This window comes from Anomaloglossus baeobatrachus, chromosome 7 (genome assembly GCF_048569485.1).
Source record: "Anomaloglossus baeobatrachus isolate aAnoBae1 chromosome 7, aAnoBae1.hap1, whole genome shotgun sequence".
Taxonomy (NCBI): domain Eukaryota; kingdom Metazoa; phylum Chordata; class Amphibia; order Anura; family Aromobatidae; genus Anomaloglossus; species Anomaloglossus baeobatrachus.
In genome coordinates, this window is record NC_134359.1 from 2977535 (window position 1) to 2999168 (window position 21634).

The following is a 21634-nucleotide window of genomic DNA, read 5'->3' on the forward strand; positions in this document are numbered from 1 at the left end:
TTTGCCCAGATGCTGAAGGAGTACCTTGCAGATCGAACAACTGTACTCCGACATTCCTCTGTGCCTTACAATTATTGGGTATCCAAGCTGGACACGTGGCATGAATTGGCTCTCTACGCCTTGGAAGTCCTGGCCTGCCCTGCTGCTAGCGTTTTGTCAGAGCGTGTTTTTAGTGCCGCAGGTGGAATCATTACAGATAAACGCACCCGCCTGTCAACTGAAAATGCTGACAGGCTGACTCTGATCAAAATGAACAAGGGTTGGATTGGGCCAGACTTCACCACACCACCAGCAAATGAGAGCGGAATTTAAAGTTTGCCATGTACCTCCACTCACCCATGGGTACACACTTCTGGACTTTGGATAATCGCTGGACTCCTCCTCCTTCTCCTCATGCGCCACCATGATGATGACCGTTACAAATTGCAATACTTAGGCCTTTGTTTCAGGTATACCCCCAGTGGTAAATTTTTTCGCCCATTCTTTGCAGAATGGACATTACAACGACAGGAGACCCGCTCCTTTGCAATGGGAACAATGTTTTGAGGCCCTCATGCACGTTTCTACCCAGGGACAACGTGGAGCCTCCCAATTTTTGGCTGCCCTGCCTAAGGGCTATACTATAATACACCCACTTCCTTAAAATGGACACTTAAGGTTTTGAGGCCCTCATTCACGTCTCTACCCAGGGACAACGTGGAGCCTCCCAATTTTTGGCTGCCCTGCCTAAGGGCTATACTATAATACACCCACTTCCTTAAAATGGACACTTAAGGTTTTGAGGCCCTCATTCACGTCTCTACCCAGGGACAACGTGGAGCCTCCCAATTTTTGGCTGCCCTGCCTAAGGGCTATACTATAATACACCCACTTCCTTAAAATGGACACTTAAGGTTTTGAGGCCCTCATGCACGTCTCTACCCAGGGACAACGTGGAGCCTCCCAATTTTTGGCTGCCCTGCCTAAGGGCTATACTATAATACACCCACTTCCTTAAAATGGACACTTAAGGTTTTGAGGCCCTCATTCACGTCTCTACCCAGGGACAACGTGGAGCCTCCCAATTTTTGGCTGCCCTGCCTAAGGGCTATACTATAATACACCCACTTCCTTAAAATGGACACTTAAGGTTTTGAGGCCCTCATTCACGTCTCTACCCAGGGACAACGTGGAGCCTCCCAATTTTTGGCTGCCCTGCCTAAGGGCTATACTATAATACACCCACTTCCTTAAAATGGACACTTAAGGTTTTGAGGCCCTCATGCACGTCTCTACCCAGGGACAACGTGGAGCCTCCCAATTTTTGGCTGCCCTGCCTAAGGGCTATACTATAATACACCCACTTCCTTAAAATGGACACTTAAGGTTTTGAGGCCCTCATTCACGTCTCTACCCAGGGACAACGTGGAGCCTCCCAATTTTTGGCTGCCCTGCCTAAGGGCTATACTATAATACACCCACTTCCTTAAAATGGACACTTAAGGTTTTGAGGCCCTCATGCACGTCTCTACCCAGGGACAACGTGGAGCCTCCCAATTTTTGGCTGCCCTGGCAAAGGGCTATACTGAAATAGACCCACTTCCTTACAATGGGCACTTCAGGTTTACAGGCCATCATGCACGTCTCTACCCAGGGACAACGTGGAGCCTCCCAATTTTTGGCTGCCCTGGCAAAGGGCTATACTGAAATAGACCCACTTCCTTACAATGGGCACTTCAGGTTTAAAGGCCATCATGCACGTCTCTATCCAGGGACAACGTGGAGCCTCCCAATTTTTGGCTGCCCTGCCTAAGGGCTATACTACAATAGACCCACTTCCTTACAATGGGCACTTCAGGTTTAAAGGCCATCATGCACGTCTCTATCCAGGGACAATGTGGAGCCTCCCAATTTTTGGCTGCCCTGGCAAAGGGCTATACTGAAATAGACCCACTTCCTTACAATGGGCACTTCAGGTTTACAGGCCATCATGCACGTCTCTATCCAGGGACAATGTGGAGCCTCCCAATTTTTGGCTGCCCTGGCAAAGGGCTATACTGAAATAGACCCACTTCCTTACAATGGGCACTTCAGGTTTACAGGCCATCATGCACGTCTCTATCCAGGGACAATGTGGAGCCTCCCAATTTTTGGCTGCCCTGGCAAAGGGCTATACTGAAATAGACCCACTTCCTTACAATGGGCACTTCAGGTTTAAAGGCCCTCATGCACGTCTCTATCCAGGGACAATGTGGAGCCTCCCAATTTTTGGCTGCCCTGGCAAAGGGCTATACTGAAATAGACCCACTTCCTTCCAATGGGCACTTCAGGTTTACAGGTCATCATGCACGTCTGTATGCAGGGGCATTGGTGAACCTCACAATTTTGGACTGCCCTGGCAAAGGAAAATACTACAAAGACTCACTTCCTCAAAATGGGCACATTAGACTCAAGAGGCCTTCATGTACGTCTCTTCTCAGGGACATCGGAGTGCCACACAATGTTTTCACGTAAAATCTTTCATGTATTAATCTCAAAAAGTAACATACACCAGCTCTATCTCACTATTGGGTATGTGCCCTTAACATTTCCGCCATGAAAAATCATTTTGGGGTCATTTTGGAAGGTTTTCTGGTGAGTCCGTAAAAATGGCGTAAAACGCGGACAAAATTGTTCACAGCTGTGACTTTTCAGTGATAAATGCTTCAAGGGGTCTTCCCCATGCTGTTGCCATGTCATTTGAGCACTCTTCTGAGACTTTTGTGACATTTTTAGGGTTTCTCCATGCTGCCGGGGGATCATTTCACAAAAATACTCGGGTCTCCCATAGGATAACATTGGGCTCGTTGCTCGGCCCGAGTACACGAGTATCTTGGGAGGCTCGGCCCGAGCTTCGAGCACCCGAGCTTTTTAGTACTCGCTCATCACTAGTTGTAAGCTGTTATTTACATAACATGGATAAGCGACAGAACTTCTGTCAGGGACTGTACGTTATTACGTGTCTCCTCTGCGGGGGGCGCTGTGACCATTATACGTTATTACGGGTCTCCTCTGCGGGGGGCGCTGTGACCATTATACGTTATTACGGGTCTCCTCTGCGGGGGGCGCTGTGACCATTGTACGTTATTACGGGTCTCCTCTGCGGGGGGCGCTGTGACCATTGTACGTTATTACGTCTCTCCTCTGCGGGGGGGGGCGCTGTGACCATTAAACGTTATTACGTGTCTCCTCTGCGGGGGAAGCTGTGACCATTATACGTTATTACGTGTCTCCCCTGCAGGGGAAGCTGTGACCATTATACGTTATTACGTGTCTCCTCTGCGGGGGAAGCTGTGACCATTATACGTTATTACGGGTCTCCCCTGCAGGGGAAGCTGTGACCATTATACGTTATTACGTGTCTCCTCTGCGGGGGAAGCTGTGACCATTATACGTTATTACGGGTCTCCTCTGCGGGGGGCGCTGTGACCATTATACGTTATTACGTGTCTCCTCTGCGGGGGACGCTGTGACCATTATACGTTATTACGTGTCTCCCCTGCAGGGGAAGCTGTGACCATTATACGTTATTACGGGTCTCCTCTGCGGGGGGGGGGGGGGGGCTGTGACCATTATACGTTATTACGGGTCTCCCCTGCAGGGGAAGCTGTGACCATTATACGTTATTACGTGTCTCCCCTGCGGGGGGGCTGTGACCATTATACGTTATTACGGGTCTCCTCTGCGGGGGGCGCTGTGACCATTATACGTTATTACGCGTCTCCTCTGCGGGGGAAGCTGTGACCATTATACGTTATTACGTGTCTCCTCTGCGGGGGAAGCTGTGACCATTATACGTTATTACGTGTCTCCCCTGCGGGGGAAGCTGTGACCATTATACGTTATTACGTGTCTCCCCTGCAGGGGAAGCTGTGACCATTATACGTTATTACGGGTCTCCTCTGCGGGGGGCGCTGTGACCATTATACGTTATTACGTGTCTCCTCTGCGGGGGGCGCTGTGACCATTATACGTTATTACGCGTCTCCTCTGCGGGGGGCGCTGTGACCATTATACGTTATTACGTGTCTCCCCTGCGGGGGAAGCTGTGACCATTATACGTTATTACGTGTCTCCTCTGCGGGGGAAACTGTGACCATTATACGTTATTACGTGTCTCCTCTGCGGGGGAAGCTGTGACCATTATACGTTATTACGTGTCTCCCCTGCGGGGGGCGATGTGACCATTATACGTTATTACGTGACTCCTCTGCGGGGGACACTGTGACCATTATACGTTATTACGGGTCTCCTCTGCGGGGGGCGCTGTGACCATTATACGTTATTACGTGTCTCCCCTGCGGGGGACACTGTGACCATTATACGTTATTACGTGTCTCCTCTGCGGGGGGCGCTGTGACCATTATATGTTATTACGTGTCTCCCCTGCGGGGGGCGCTGTGACCATTATACGTTATTACGTGTCTCCTCTGCGGGGGGCGCTGTGACCATTATACGTTATTACGTGTCTCCTCTGCGGGGGGCGCTGTGACCATTATACGTTATTACGTGTCTCCCCTGCGGGGGGCGCTGTGACCATTATACGTTATTACGTGTCTCCCCTGCGGGGGAAGCTGTGACCATTATACGTTATTACGTGTCTCCTCTGCGGGGGGCGCTGTGACCATTATACGTTATTACGTGTCTCCCCTGCGGGGGAAGCTGTGACCATTATACGTTATTACGTGTCTCCTCTGCGGGGGGCGCTGTGACCATTATACGTTATTACGTGACTCCTCTGCGGGGGACGCTGTGACCATTATACGTTATTACGTGTCTCCCCTGCGGGGGGCGCTGTGACCATTATACGTTATTACGTGTCTCCTCTGCGGGGGGCGCTGTGACCATTATACGTTATTACGTGTCTCCCCTGCGGGGGTGCTGTGACCATTATACGTTATTACGTGACTCCTCTGCGGGGGACGCTGTGACCATTATACGTTATTACGTGTCTCCCCTGCGGGGGGCGCTGTGACCATTATACGTTATTACGTGTCTCCTCTGCGGGGGGCGCTGTGACCATTATACGTTATTACGTGTCTCCCTTGCGGGGGGGCGCTGTGTACGGTCGCTCTACATTTTGTCAGGGCACCAGGAGGGTCAGGTTGGAGCAGTGTTTCCAGACTCTGGGGTCCGTCCTAGATGGGTGGGATCTGGGGGTCCATCTACTGCTCTTCTCCTTGACTCTTCCCATCAGAAGGTGGACTTTGCTAATAACCTGCAGCTGTCGCTCACATTGGCCGCGCTCTCTATTGGGCTTTGGTGGACATTTGACCGATCCCGGAGTGGCCTGGGCTTAGGCATCTGCTTCGCTTTCTTCGCCACGCTGGTGTCTCAGCTGCTGGTGTATAATGGCGTGTACCAGTGAGTGGCGCCCGTCTGCTGTCCTCTGTGTGTCCTCTCCGTTACTCCTCCTCCTCCTCCTCGTGTGTGTACAAGCGCTTCTCCATCAATTACAACATCACAAAGGGAATGTATTCCAGTAACTCAATATATATTATATAGAGTCATTACACACAGAGGGATCTCTTCCTATATATTATATAGAGTCATTACACACAGAGGGATCTCTTCCTATATATTATATAGAGTCATTACACACAGAGGGATCTATTCCTATATATTATATAGAGTCATTACACACAGAGGGATCTCTTCCTATATATTATATAGAGTCATTACACACAGAGGGATCTATTCCTATATATTAAATAGAGTCATTACACACAGAGGGATCTCTTCCTATATATTATATAGAGTCATTACACACAGAGGGATCTATTCCTATATATTATATAGAGTCATTACACACAGAGGGATCTATTCCTATATATTAAATAGAGTCATTACACACAGAGGGATCTCTTCCTATATATTATATAGAGTCATTACACACAGAGGGATCTCTTCCTATATATTATATAGAGTCATTACACACAGAGGGATCTATTCCTATATATTATATAGAGTCATTACACACAGAGGGATCTCTTCCTATATATTATATAGAGTCATTACACACAGAGGGATCTATTCCTATATATTATATAGAGTCATTACACACAGAGGGATCTATTCCTATATATTATATAGAGTCATTACACACAGAGGGATCTATTCCTATATATTATATAGTCATTACACACAGAGGGATCTATTCCTATATATTATATAGTCATTACACACAGAGGGATCTATTCCTATATATTATATAGAGTCATTACACACAGAGGGATCTATTCCTATATATTATATAGAGTCATTACACACAGAGGGATCTCTTCCTATATATTATACAGTAATTACACACAGAGGGATCTATTCCTATATATTATATAGTCATTACACACAGAGGGATCTATTCCTATATATTATATAGAGTCATTACACACAGAGGGATCTATTCCTATATATTATATAGAGTCATTACACACAGAGGGATCTCTTCCTGTATATTATATAGAGTCATTACACACAGAGGGATCTATTCCTATATATTATATAGTCATTACACACAGAGGGATCTATTCCTATATATTATATAGTCATTACACACAGAGGGATCTATTCCTATATATTATATAGTCATTACACACAGAGGGATCTCTTCCTATATATTATATAGAGTCATTACACACAGAGGGATCTCTTCCTGTATATTATATAGAGTCATTACACACAGAGGGATCTATTCCTATATATTATATAGTCATTACACACAGAGGGATCTATTCCTATATATTATATATAGTCATTACACACAGAGGGATCTATTCCTATATATTATATAGAGTCATTACACACAGAGGGATCTATTCCTATATATTATATAGTCATTACACACAGAGGGATCTATTCCTATATATTATATAGTCATTACACACAGAGGGCTCTATCCCTATAGATTATATAGAGTCACTACACACAGAGGGATCTATTCCTATATATTATATAGAGTCATTACACACAGAGGGATCTATTCCTATATATTATAGAGTCATTACACACAGTCTATTCCTATATATTATAGAGTCATTACACACAGAGGGATCTATTCCTATATATTAGAGTCATTACACACAGAGGGATCTATTCCTATATATTATATAGTCATTACACACAGAGGGATCTATTCCTATATATTATATAGTCATTACACACAGAGGGATCTCTTCCTATATATTATATAGAGTCATTACACACAGAGGGATCTCTTCCTGTATATTATATAGTCATTACACACAGAGGGATCTATTCCTATATATTATATATAGTCATTACACACAGAGGGATCTATTCCTATATATTATATAGAGTCATTACACACAGAGGGATCTATTCCTATATATTATATAGTCATTACACACAGAGGGATCTATTCCTATATATTATATAGTCATTACACACAGAGGGCTCTATCCCTATAGATTATATAGAGTCACTACACACAGAGGGATCTATTCCTATATATTATATAGAGTCATTACACACAGAGGGATCTATTCCTATATATTATAGAGTCATTACACACAGTCTATTCCTATATATTATAGAGTCATTACACACAGAGGGATCTATTCCTATATATTATATAGTCATTACACACAGAGGGATCTATTCCTATATATTATATAGTCATTACACACAGAGGGATCTATTCCTATATATTATATAGTCATTACACACAGAGGGATCTATCCCTATAGATTATATAGAGTCATTACACACAGAGGGATCTATTCCTATATATTATATAGAGTCATTACACACAGAGGGATCTATTCCTATATATTATAGAGTCATTACACACAGTCTATTCCTATATATTATAGAGTCATTACACACAAAGGGATCTATTCCTATATATTATATAGTCATTACACACAGAGGGATCTATTCCTATATATTATATAGTCATTACACACAGAGGGATCTATTCCTATATATTATATAGTCATTACACACAGAGGGATCTATCCCTATAGATTATATAGAGTCATTACACACAGAGGGATCTATTCCTATATATTATATAGTCATTACACACACAGAGGGATCTATTCCTATATATTATATAGAGTCATTACACACAGAGGGATCTATGTCAGGTGTTTATTTCTGGTAATGTTGATGATTGTGGCTTACAGACAATGAAAACCCAAAAGACATTATCTCATAAAAGTAGAATATTATATAAGACCAACTGAAATAATGTTACTCAGAAATGTTGGCGCCTCCTGAGAAGTCTGCACAGTAAATGCCTCGAGCTTTTGTATGAATTCCTGCATCAATGCGGCAATGTGGCAGGAGGCGATCAGCCTGTGGCACTGCTGAGGTGTTATGGAAGCCCAGGTTGCTTTAATAGCTCCCTTCAGCTCGTCTGCATTGTTGGCTCTGGTGTCTCTCATAGGTTCTCTATGGGGTTTAGGTCAGGTGAGTTTGCTGGCCAATCAAGCACAGTGATACTGTGGTTAGTAAACCAGGTATTGGTATTTTTGGCAGTGTGGACAGGGGCCAAGTCCTTCTGGAAAATGCCATTTCTATCTCCATAAAGCTTGTCAGCAGAGGGAAGCCTGAAGTGCTGTACAATGTCCTGGTAGACGGCTGCGCTGACTTTGGTCTTGATAAAGCACAGTGGAGCTACACTAGCAGATGACATGGCTCCCCAAACCATCACTGATTATGGAGACTCCACACTAGACCTCAGCAGCTTGGATTGTGGCCTCCACTCTTCCTCCAGACTCTGGGACCGCGATTTCCAAATGAAATGCAAAATTTACTGTCATCTGTAAACACCTTGGACACTGAGAACAGTCCAGCTCTTCTTCTCCTTGGCGCAGGTAAAACGCTTCTGGCGTTGTCTATTGGTCATGAGCGGTGACACAAGCAATGCGACACTTGTAGCCCATGTCCTGGACACGTCTGTGTGTGGTGGCTCTTGAAGCGCTGACTCCAGCAGCGTCCACTCCTTGTCAATCTCCCCCTCATTTTTAATGGCCTTTTTTTCTTTAACAATCCTATGAAGGCTGCGGTTTCCCGGTTGCTTGTGCACCTTTTTCTACCACACTTTTTCCTTCCTCTCAACTCTCCATTAATATGCTTGGATACAGCCTCTGTGAACAGCCAGATTCTTTAGCAATGACCTTTTCTGGCTTATGCTCCTTGTGGAGTGTGTCAATGACTGCCTTCTGGACATCTGTCAAGTCAAGTCTGCCCCATGATTGTGGAGCCAACTGAACCAGACAAAGGGACCATTGTAATCGTTTAGGAAGCCTTTGCAGGTGTTTTGTGGTAATTATTCTAATTTTTTTTTTCCTACCACCCATGACATCACCATGGAAAGAGAGGAACCATTCTTCAAGGACAGGAAACCTACTGAATAAAAAGGCGGTATCTCTCCCACTTATCAGTTGGTTTCCTGTCCTTTTGAGGGAGAACCTCTAAATCGGTACTCACTTAATTCCTAAGAAGTTCCTAGGCCTCGCTCAGACGGGCAGTGGAAGGGTCCCTACTACGGCAGGGCTTCAGGGGTACTAGAAGCACCATGGGGGAGGTGCTGTACCTGGCTGTTTCCTGCACTTGTTTAATAGTGTGGTCTGACTGCCATTAGAGCGCTATTGCCCCAGCCACACGTCTTCCCCCAGTGAAGATGGATCAGGCAGCACCAACAACACCACCACAACCTGCAGCCAAGTCGGCAGCAGAAGCGATGTGGTGAAGGTGTCATCTACTCTGGAGGGTGGTTCATGCAGCGTGCCGCGGGACAAGCCAGCAAAGTCACGACTCCAGCAAAGCAGATCCGGGGAAAAAGACTGATTCCACTGCCTCCAGAGGAAACGCATCACCTTACTTGATTTCTCCTCCTTATCCGATACCGTAAGGATTATCCTTTGGTAAGTGATCTACGTGGATGTTCGCTTAAAGGATCCTCCTTTTATCTCCTATTGTATTTTGTTAAAAGAAGCCCAAGAAAAGTCTTATGAAGGCTAAGCACAGTGAGTGCGGCCTCTGTAGGGAAGAGTTACCCAGCGCTTGGCCAAAGTGCCTGTGCCAGTCTTGTATTCAGCAGACAATCTGTGATGAAACCACGGGCTTAGCCTCCGATCTAAGGGCCATCATTAGGTCCGAGGTGAAGAGCTCCCTTAAATCCCTATCCAAAGGGAAGGAAGAGAAAGGGAGGGGACATGAAAAGTCATCACCCCTATCAAGCGAATCTGAAGGGGAGTGCGAGTTCTGAGACTCCTTCCATTCATCATCTTCCTCTGACACCAATACGAGGGGGCGCTATTGCTTCGCTCTAGAAGGCACAGGCTGGTTAGGTCTACAATGAGCATAGTGGAGTATGAATCCCAAAAGAGTGTCGAGCCTTCTCGATCAATGAAAAAATTAGCTCCCTTACCAAGACCGAATGGAAGAAACCGGAAAAACGAGGTTCTCTCCCATGTCCCATCATCCTTCAAGAGGAAATATCCATTCGATGAATCCGCCACAGCATCATGGAATAAAGCCCCGAAGCTGGATGTGACTATCTCGAACGCATCCAAAAGATCCACCTTACCCTTCGAGGATTTAGGAATCTTGAAGGACCCAATGGATAAGAGAGCGGATAGCTTCCTAAAGGGGACCTGGGAAACTTCAGCAGGCAACGTGCTCAGCCAGGTGCTTATCAGTCTGGTTGAATCATCTAGAGGAGCAACTTCGTAGCAAGGTGGCCAGGGAGGACATCCTATCCACAATCCCATTAATACATCAGCATTACTTTCCAATGTGTCAGCAGATTCAGCGAGGTTGGCAGCGCTATCAAACACGGCTTGTAAGGCTCTTTGGTTTAAATCCTGGCCAGGAGATATGCAGGCTATATCTCCCTGTGACGGGGATTTCTGTTCGGCCCCATGTTGGATATGACATCTTGGAGAAGGCCAGAGATGTCACTTAGGCGGACCATGTCTCTCCTGGGGTCACTAACCTTGTGTATCCCGGCAGGTCCCTGGGCTCAGATGCATACCAGAGAATTGCAGTGGAATAATCGGGAAAGCGAAGTGGCTCTGAAGGGACAATTATCAGCTGAATTGATGCTAAAACCTTCAACGATCCAATCCCTCCTCTGGTGGAGAAACGCACAAAATCTGTCAAAGAGTATAGCCTAGAAAATTTCAGTTTCAAAGGTTGTTACTACAGATGCGAGCCCCAGCTCCTCTGCAGGACCATCTAGTTCAAGGAGTGGTTGGAGACGGAAACCGGCCTCCTCAAACCTAAAGGCACTGATGGCGGTAGAACACGCAGTGTTAGGGTTTCTACCCTTGCCATATAAGAATTATCTCGGACAATTCGGTAACTGTGGCCTACGTTAACCATTAACGGGGAACTCTTTCCAGAGCCCTGTTAGACGACTGTCTGCAGATGTTTCTCTGCCAGTTGAAATATACAATCATTAACAGCCCTACACATCAAAGGAGGAGAAAACTGCAAAATGGATTTTTTTGAGCCTCAATCGGCTAAAACGGGGGGGTATCGGTTCGGAGTCATCTGTGTTTACCCAGATAGTGGACCTGTGGTGTCAACCAGTAATAGACTTGTTCACAAACAGACAGAACCGGAAGGTGAAAACATTCAGTTCCCTTAACCCCAAAGAATATCCCCACGCAGTAGACTCCTTCCTGGTCAGATGGGAGTTCAGTCTGGCATATGCCTTCCCTCTAGTGATACTGATTCCAGCTGTCATGAGAAAGATCAGGGAAGATCGAGCAAAGATCATCCTGATAGCACCCTTATGGCCCAAAAAGCCTTGGTTTTCTTGGTTACGGAGGATGTCCATCTCCGACCCACGGGTGCTTTCGGATGTCCCGAACCTTCTCTCGCAGGGACCAGTCAAACATCAAGTTTTCAGCCTTCATCTAATGGTATGGAATTTGAGAAGTTATTGCTAGAGAGCAAAAGTTTCTCCCCTAATCTGGTCTGAACTTTACTCCAGAGTAGAGAATCCAGCTAAGTGATGAGATCCCTGTCTGTTCCATCTTAGAATTCCTGCAGTAGGGGGTAGATTTGGGGCTTTGCACTAGAACCCTGAAAGTCCAGGTGTCATCTCTAGGGGCCTTATACGAGGGGCTGCTGATAAGTCTTTGGCTTTACCCAGAAAGAAACGAGCTAGGATGATGAAGTTTTCCATTTCTTGAGGTGTTTCTTGAGGTTTGGAAACAGATGATAGTCGGAGAGAGCTAGATCTGGTGAATAAGGTGGGTGGTCACCAGCTGGAAGCCCGGCTCTGCTAGTTTTGCCGTGGTCGCTTTTGCAGTGTGAGCGGAGGCGTTGTCTTGCAGGAACAAGATTCCTTTTGACAGCTTGCTGCACCTTTTTGGCCGTCAGAGCTGCCTTCAATTGGTCCAAAAGTTCAATGTAATACCTTGTATTGATGGTGGAACCCTTTTGAAGGTAGTCCACTAGCAGCACACCCTCTTTATCCCAGAACACAGATGCCATCACCATAGTGGCTGATTTTTGCACCCTGAACATCTTTGGATGAGAGGAGCCACTGTGCCTCCACTCTTGACTGCTCCTTGTTTTCAGGGTCATACAAATAAATCCAGATCTCATCCATAGTGACCGGTCGCTCCAGGAAGTTCTTATCAGTCCGGAAACGCTGACAAATGGAGCGGGAAGTTGTCACTCGCTGCTTCTCTGATCTGTTGTCAGACATTTGGGGATCCACTTTGCAGATCGCATCCTCATGTCCAAATATTCATGGATAATGACACAAACACGTTCAGGGGAAATCCCCATGATGTCTGCTATTGCTTTAGCTGCAATGGGTGGATTCTCCAGTATGAGGTTATGCACAGCATCGACGATCTTCGGAACAACAACCACTCTCGGGCGTCCAGGACGTTCCTCATCATTGGGGCTGGAGTGGCCCGGTTTACATTTGGCAACCCAGATCTTACCTGTGGAATATGAAGAGCATTGATCCCCCCCAATGTCTGCGACATATCACCATGAATATCCGCCGCGGACTTTCCTTGCAGAAACAAGAATTTTATCCTCCTCTCCTCTGCTGTAAATATCACATTAGACTCCGCCATTTTGTTTTCCCGCGTGCGTAGAACACTGTTGCCATAAGTAACAAACACCATTTTGAAAATGTATATTAGACACACAAGGCTTTCATGGGATGTAACATTCGTTACCATAGAAACAAAAAATATCACAAAGCCAAAATCTTATCAGCAGCCCCTCGTATATTATGACTTGGCACATGATTGATTGGGTTTCCCAGTTCATTAGGGCCTGCGCTAGGGCAATGCCTATCGTTAGATCTAGAATGCCTCCATCTCAGTCCGGTACTGTCAGTCCTGACCGAGCCTCCCTTTGAGCCCAACAGCATCAGAACCAATTATGTTGCTTTCACTTATAACCATCCTTTTAGTGGCGTTAACATCAGCTCGTAGGGTTAATGATGTCCAATATCTGTCAGAAGATTCTCCTTTCAGCCAGATTTTAGATGATAGGGTTGTCTTGAGACCAGATGCAGCATATCTCCCTAAAGTAGCTTCCAGGTTCCTTAGGTCTCAGGAGGTGGTTCTCCCATCCTTCTGCAGTAGCCCCGGGAATCAGAAGGAGGAGAAGCTACATACCCTAGATGTCCGGAGATGCATGATAAAATACCTAGAGGCCACAGAGTCTTGGAGACTACAGTAGATAAGTATTTACCTTATTTTTCGGACTATAAGACGCACTTTCCCCCACCAAATGTTGGGGGAAAGTGGGAGGTGCGTCTTATAGTCTGAATGTAGGGCTGCGGGGAATGAGGGTGCTGCGGTGGAGCTGGTCATCGGGGGCACGAGCAGGCTGTAGCAGCGCCTGCCATGGCCACGTGGGCCCGCTCATTACATCTGCACGCCCATGCTCCCGCCCATCATCCCTCAGTGCTGAAGCCGGCGCTGACAGGTGGGCGGGATGATGGGCGGGGGATGGCGCATACTAAACAGCCGGCCGCATGATCACCCCTGGCAACTACAGCCTGGAGTGATCATGTGCGGCTGTATTCACTGCTCCCTGCGTATCATCATCAGCGCAGGGGGCAGTGAATCAGTCTACTCACCGGCCACGATCCCTGCAGCATCGCCCCGTCCTTCTGTCTGCCGGCCGCGGCTGTGTGTAGAAATGGTGAGCACAGCGATGACGTAATCACTGTGCGCACGTGTCCACACACAGCCGCGGCCGGCAGACAAGAGGACATCGTGATGCTGCAGAGATCGTGTCCGGCTCCACACAGCGCTGCCGCCATTGACAGGAGGAGGAGCGATGCTGCGTGGAGCAAGGAAAGGTGAGTATAAACGTTTATTTTTTTTTTTTTTTGTGTGCCGCAGGATGGGAGTATATAGCAGGATGGGGGGTATATTATGAGCAGGATGGGGGGTATATTATGAGCAGGATGGGGGGTATATTATGAGCAGGATGGGGGTATATTATGACCAGGATGGGGGTATATTATGAGCAGGATGGGGGGTATATTATGAGCAGGATGGGGGTATATTATGAGCAGGATGGGGGTATATTATGAGCAGGATGGGGGGTATATTATGAGCAGGATGGGGGGTATATTATGAGCAGGATGGGGGGTATATTATGAGCAGGATGGGGGTATATTATGAGCAGGATGGGGTATATTATGAGCAGGATGGGGGTATATTATGAGCGGGATGATGGCATATAGCGGGATGATGTCGTATATTGCTTGATGGGGGTATATAGCAAGATGCAGCTATATGCCAGGATGGGGTATATAGCAGGACAGGATACGGCCATATACCGGATGAGGTATATAGCAGGATGGGAGCACATACCAGGATGGCAGTATATAGCAAGATGGGGCTATACCAGGATGATGGATATATGTGTGCGTGTGTATATGTGTGTATATGTGTGTATATGTATGTGTGTATATATATATATATATATATATATATATATATATATATATATATATATATATATAATATATATAATATAATATGATTACCTTCTCACCCCCTGAGAAGGTAATTTATATATAATATATATATATATATATATATATATATATGTGTGTAGATATATTATACATGGCAGGAGGATCATTACCAGGATGGGGCACCTTAGTAGAGAATTTGGGGACATTACCCCCATAACAGTGTCAGCAGCAGATCCTCGCCCCATAACAGTGTGTCATCACCACATTTTTTTGCTTAAAATGTTATTTTCCTTCTCTAAAACCAGGGTGCGTCTTATGGTCCGGTGCGTCTTATGGTCCGCAAAATACAGTATTTGTTACCTTTCAGGGCCAGGGAAAGTGCCATAGGGCATCTAAATCTACACTAGCTAGGTGGATTCGAGAGGCCATTAGTTTAGCCTACACGACTGCAGGCAAGTCTCCCCGGAGGAGCTGAAGTCTCATTCCACAAGAACCTCCTGGGCGGAGAAGTCCGAGGTCTCCATTGAGCACATTTGTAAGACGGCAACATGGTCTTCACCCTCTACCTTTCTTATAAACACTACCGGCTAGATCTGTCGTCCTCTTCTGATCTCACTTTTGGTAGAAGGGTCCCACAGGCACAGGCTGTGGTCCCTCCCTAGCTGAGGTCTCTGTAATTCTCTCTGTGGCACTGTCATGAGTGGTAGGAAACATAGATAATTACTTCCCGGTAACGTGTGTGGTGTGTGGTTTTTGTTTTTTTTTTTGTTTGGAACCCATGAGAGCACCGGTATATTCCCGACCTTCACGTGTGGGGTGTTTTTATAAGTAAAAAAAAATTGTAGAAAAAGGAAGCGAGGTGTGTGTGTGTGTGTGTGTGTGTGTGTGTGTGTGTGTAATATATATTAATATAATGTGATGTGTATGTAATATAATGCACATGGTGGACATACCGTATTTTTCAGACTATAAGACGCACTTTTTTCCCCCCCAAATTTTGGGGGAAAGTGGGGGTGCGTCTTATAGTCCGATGGGTGCGGTGGTGGTGGAGCGGATGAAGGCGGGTGCGGTGGTGGTGGTGCGGTTCATCAGAGGCAGGAGCAGGCTGTAGCAGTGCTACCCTGACCACGTGGGCCCGCTAATTTGATTTGAACGCCCATCGTCCCGCCCATCATCTCTCAGCCCTGAAGCCGGCGCTGACTGATGGGCGGGGGATGAGCACATACTAAAGAGACGGCCCGCGTGATCACCCCAGGCAACTACAGCCTGGAGTGATCATGTGCGGCTATATTAACTGCTCCCCGTGCACCATCGTCAGCGCTGGGGGCAGTGAATAAGTACAGTATACTCACCGATCCCCTGCAGCATCGCGATGTCCTCCTGTCTGCCGGAGAGCTGATCTGTGTGGAGAGCGGTGAGCACAGCGATGACATCATTGCTGTACACACGGCTCCACACAGGTCAGCGGCGATGCTGCGTGGAGTGAGGAGAGGTGAGTATACAGCGGGCGTCCCCAGCTGTTACCGCAAATCCGGCCGCGGCTGAAGTGACCGTGAGATCCGCGGTGACTTTAGTCAGGTGATGTGCGGTAACAGCTGGAGTCACAGCCGATCCCGGCGGCTCACTTTACTTGCGGCCTGACCCTCACAGAGAGCGGTCGTGTTCTATGGCTGCTCTCAGTGATTGTCAGATGTAGCAGAACTGGATGCGTCGTGGGACATCGTGTGGATTACATCGGCCCTGGGTGTTTTAGGGGTTAATAAAGTGGTGAAAGAGGGTGTTTTTTTTGTCTTTCAAATAAAGGATTTTTATGTGTTTTGTGTTCATTTACTTTGACTTACAGCTTAGTGGTGAGGGGGTGTCTCATAGACGCCTGCCATCACTAAGCTATGACTTAGGGGCACTTTGCACACTACGACATTGCAGCTGCGATGTCGGTGGGGTCAAATCGAAAGTGACGCACATCCGGCCTCGCTGTCGATATCTTAGTGTGTGAATCCTTTTTGATACGATTAACGAGCGCAAAATCGTATCATCGGTGTAGCGTCGGTCATTTCCATAATTTCGGAAGAACCGATGTTACGATGTTGTGTGTGAAGCCGCAGGAGCGAGGAACATCTCCTTACCTGCGTCCCGGCTGCAATGAGGAAGGAAGGAGGTGGGCGGGATGTTTTCGTCCCGCTCATCTCCGCCCCTCTGCTTCTATTGGCCGCCTGCCGTGTGACGTCGCTGTGACACCGCACAACCTGCCCCCTTAGGAAAGAGGCGATTCACCTGCCAGAGCGACGTCGCAGGTAGGGTAAGTGCATGTGAAGCAGCTGTTCGCTATGGAAGCTATCACAAGATATCGCAGCTGCGACGGGGGCGGGGACTATCGCGCTCAGCATCGCAAGCATCGGCTAGCGATGTCGTAGTGTGCAAAGTACCCCTTAGTGGCAGCTATGGGCTGCCATTAACTCCTTATTACCCTGATTGCCACCGAACCAGGGCAATGGGGATGAGCTGGGAAAAGTCCCAAGATTGTCGCATCTAATGGATGCGGCAATTCTGGGCGGCTGCTGGCTGATATTTTTAGGCTTGGGGGACTCCCAATAACATGAGTCTCCCCAGGCTGAGAATACCAGCCCCCAGCTGTGAGACTTTATCTTGGCTGGTAATCAAAATTGGGGGAACCGCACGCCGATTTTTTTTTTTTTTTTTTTTTTTTTTTTTTTTTTTTTTTTTTTCCCATTACCCCCATACAGTGTCCGCAGCAGATCCTCGCCCCATCACAGTGTGTCATGACCACATATTTTTGCTTAAAAATTTTATTTTCCTCCTCTTAAAACAGGGTGTGTCTTATGGTCCGGTGCGTCTTGTAGTCTGAAAAATCTGGTAGTTTTTTGGGTGATTGGTGTAGGTTTAAGTTAACAATGTCTATCCGGAGGTCCTCTCATGCTCTGTACTCCAACTGATGTCTGGGAGAGGTACCGCCGAACTATTCAGTAGGTTTCCTCTCCTTGAAGGGCGGATCTCCTCTCTCCGTGGTGCTGACATTACCGGTAAGTAATTTACATATTTCTTGAGATTACTTTTTCATTGACTGTAAGCCATAATCATCAACATTAACAGAAATAAACACGTGAGATAGATCTTTCTGTGTGTAATGACTTTATATAATATATAGGAATATATTCCTCTGTGTGTAATGACTCTATATAATATATAGGAATAGATCCCTCTGTGTGTAATGACTATATAATATATAGGAATAGATCCCTCTGTGTGTAATGACTCTATATAATATATAGGAATAGATCCCTCTGTGTGTAATGACTCTATATAATATATATGAATATATCCCTCTGTGTGTAATGACTCTATATAATATATAGGAATAGATCCCTCTGTGTGTAATGACTCTATATAATATATAGGAATAGATCCCTCTGTGTGTAATGACTCTATATAATATATATGAATATATCCCTCTGTGTGTAATGACTCTATATAATATATAGGAATAGATCCCTCTGTGTGTAATGACTCTATATAATATATATGAATATATCCCTCTGTGTGTAATGACTCTATATAATATATAGGAATAGATCCCTCTGTGTGTAATGACTCTATATAATATATAGGAATAGATCCCTCTGTGTGTAATGACTCTATATAATATATATGAATAGATTCCTCTCTATAATTTGTTTCCCTTTTTGTATTGAATTACTGAAATTCATTTTATGATTGATATTCTAATTTATTGAGCTGCCCCTGTGCTCACTTGTTGCTTGTTCCCCGCCGTGTGTGTTTGTGTGTATATATTTGTTTGTGTGTGTATGTATGTGTATATATTTATTACTATATTCTATTCTCTCTTACCTGACATCCTCTGTCTCGCAGGTACACCTCTCCAGATTTCCTTTACGTGCGCTCCTGGCTGCCGTGTATATTTTTTGCTGGTGGCATCACGATGGGGAATATTGGTCGTCAGCTGGAGATGGTAGGTTTTGGTTGTGTCCGGTCAATGTGGCTCCAACGCTCCGCTTTTTTTATTTTTTACTCTGTTATCTGCTATTTCAGTATGAGAGGAAATCTATGATGGAGAAGTCTCATGAGGACTGAGGGGACGGCGAGCTCTGTGAGGGGACGGCGAGCTCTGTGAGGAGACGGCGAGCTCTGTGAGGGGACGGCGAGCTCTGTGAGGGGACGGCGAGCTCTGTGAGGAGACGGCGAGCTCTGTGAGGAGACGGCGAGCTCTGTGAGGAGACGGCGAGCTCTGTGAGGGGACGGCGAGCTCTGTGAGGAGACGGCGAGCTCTGTGAGGGGACGGCGAGCTCTGTGAGGAGACGGCGAGCTCTGTGAGGGGACGGCGAGCTCTGTGAGGGGACGGCGAGCTCTGTGAGGAGACGGCGAGCTCTGTGAGGGGACGGCGAGCTCTGTGAGGGGACGGCGAGCTCTGTGAGGAGACGGCGAGCTCTGTGAGGGGACGGCGAGCTCTGTGAGGGGACGGCGAGCTCTGTGAGGAGACGGCGAGCTCTGTGAGGAGACGGCGAGCTCTGTGAGGGGACGGCGAGCTCTGTGAGGAGACGGCGAGCTCTGTGAGGATGACGCCTGGAGACTTACTGCAATCTGTGATTGCCACTTCTGCAGGATTAACCCCTTGTTTTGGGGATGGAACTGGACATTACAAGGGTGGAGACCCCTTGGTGAGAGGCGCCCTCTGCCCCCCAACTGTGGCAGAATGTTACAGAACAGACCTTTTTCATTTTAGTGACCCTGACGAGCGGCGATGTCCTGAGATGTCATTTATATACATTGAGTGAATGGCGGCTGCGATATCTGCAATCATCCAATCCCTGCCACTGCTAATAAAACACTGGCCAATGGTGAATGGTGTCTGTGGGCGTATCCACGTGTATGAAAACACTGCCAAGATCATGCGACCAGCCCTGTGGGCGTGTCCATGTAGAGCAGGATCCCTGTGATCATGCGACCAGCCCTGTGGGCGTGTCCATGTAGAGCAGGAGCCCTGTGATCATGCGACCAGCCCTGTGGGCGTGTCCATGTAGAGCAGGAGCCCTGTGATCATGTGACCAGCCCTGTGGGCGTGTCCATGTAGAGCAGGAGCCCTGTGATCATGCGACCAGCCCTGTGGGCGTGTCCATGTAGAGCAGGATCCCTGTGATCATGTGACCAGCCCCTGTGGGCGTGTCCATGTAGAGCAGGAGCCCTGTGATCATGTGACCAGCCCTGTGGGCGTGTCCATGTAGAGCAGGAGCCCTGTGATCATGCGACCAGCCCTGTGGGCGTGTCCATGTAGAGCAGGATCCCTGTGATCATGTGACCAGCCCCTGTGGGCGTGTCCATGTAGAGCAGGAGCCCTGTGATCATGTGACCAGCCCCTGTGGGCGTGTCCATGTAGAGCAGGAGCCCTGTGATCATGTCTCATGCTCCATTTATTTCTTGCTCGCTCCTATTCTCTGCCCTATCTTTGTATTACCTGGGTTTTCTTTTCTCTTTTCTTGCTCTTTACTGTCATCTTTCCCTCTTACCGTTTCTTTTCCATCTTTCTTCATCTTTCACTTCATCTTTTCTTTCTTTTGTACTTCTTTTTTTTCTTTTTTTTTCTTCTTCCCTTGCCCTCTGTTCTTCTTTTCCTCTTGCACACTGTCCTTCATTTCTTTCCATCTTGCATATTCTCCCTCTCCGCCTTTATTCTCTGGCGCTTTCTCCCTCTCCACCTTTATTCTCTGGTGCTTTCTCCTTCTCTTCCTCTCCGCCTTTATTCTCCCTCTCTCCCTCTCCGCCTTTATTCTCTGGCGCTTTCTCCTTCTCTCCGCCTTAATTCTCTGGCGCTTTCTCCTTCTCTCCCTCTCCGCCTTTATTCTCTAGCGCTTTCTCCCTCTCCGCCTTTATTCTCTAGCGCTTTCTCCCTCTCTGCCTTTATTCTCTGGCGCTTTCTCCCTCTCCACCTTTATTCTCTGGCGCTTTCTCCCTCTCAGCCTTTATTCTCTGGTGCTTTCTCCTTCTCTCCCTCTCCGCCTTTATTCTCTGGTGCTTTCTCCTTCTCTCCCTCTCCGCCTTTTATTCTCTGGCGCTTTCTCCTTCTCTCCCTCTCCGCCTTTATTCTCTGGCGCTTTCTGCTTCTCTCCCTCTCCGCCTTTTATTCTCTGGCGCTTTCTCCTTCTCTCCCTCTCCGCCTTTATTCTCTGGCGCTTTCTCCTTCTCTCCCTCTCCGCCTTTATTCTCTGGCGCTTTCTCCTTCTCTCCCTCTCCGCCTTTATTCTCTGGCGCTTTCTCCTTCTCTCCCTCTCCGCCTTTTTTCTCTGGCGCTTTCACCTTCTCTCCCTCTCCGCCTTTATTCTCTGCCGCTTTTTCCTCTCCCTCTCCGCCTTTTATTCTCTGGTGATTTCTCCTTCTCTCCCTCTCCGCCTTTATTCTCCCTCTCCACCTTTATTCTCCCTCTCCACCTTTATTCTCCCTCTCTCCCTCTCCACCTTTATTCTCTGGCGCTTTCTCCCTCTCCGCCTTTCATTCTCTGGTGCTTTCTCCTTCTCTCCCTCTCCGCCTTTATTCTCTGGCGCTTTCTCCCTCTCCGCCTTTATTCTCTGGCGCTTTCTCCTTCTCTCCCTCTCCACCTTTATTCTCCCTCTCCTCCTTTATTCTCTGGCGCTTTCTCCC

At 47.0% G+C, this 21634-nt stretch overlaps 1 protein-coding gene across 1 annotated transcript in view; it reads left to right on the plus strand.

Moving 5' to 3' along the window:
* Window positions 1-19845, plus strand: part of INSIG2 (insulin induced gene 2) — a 40785-nt gene extending 20940 nt beyond the window's left edge. Inside the window, exons 4-6 of the mRNA XM_075316969.1 lie at window positions 5216-5382; window positions 18854-18953; window positions 19034-19845. Of these exons, the coding sequence (XP_075173084.1) occupies window positions 5216-5382; window positions 18854-18953; window positions 19034-19075 (309 nt within the window). The 3' untranslated portion in view covers window positions 19076-19845. The remainder of the gene's footprint in view (window positions 1-5215; window positions 5383-18853; window positions 18954-19033) is intronic.
* The last annotated feature ends 1789 nt before the right edge of the window (window positions 19846-21634 follow it).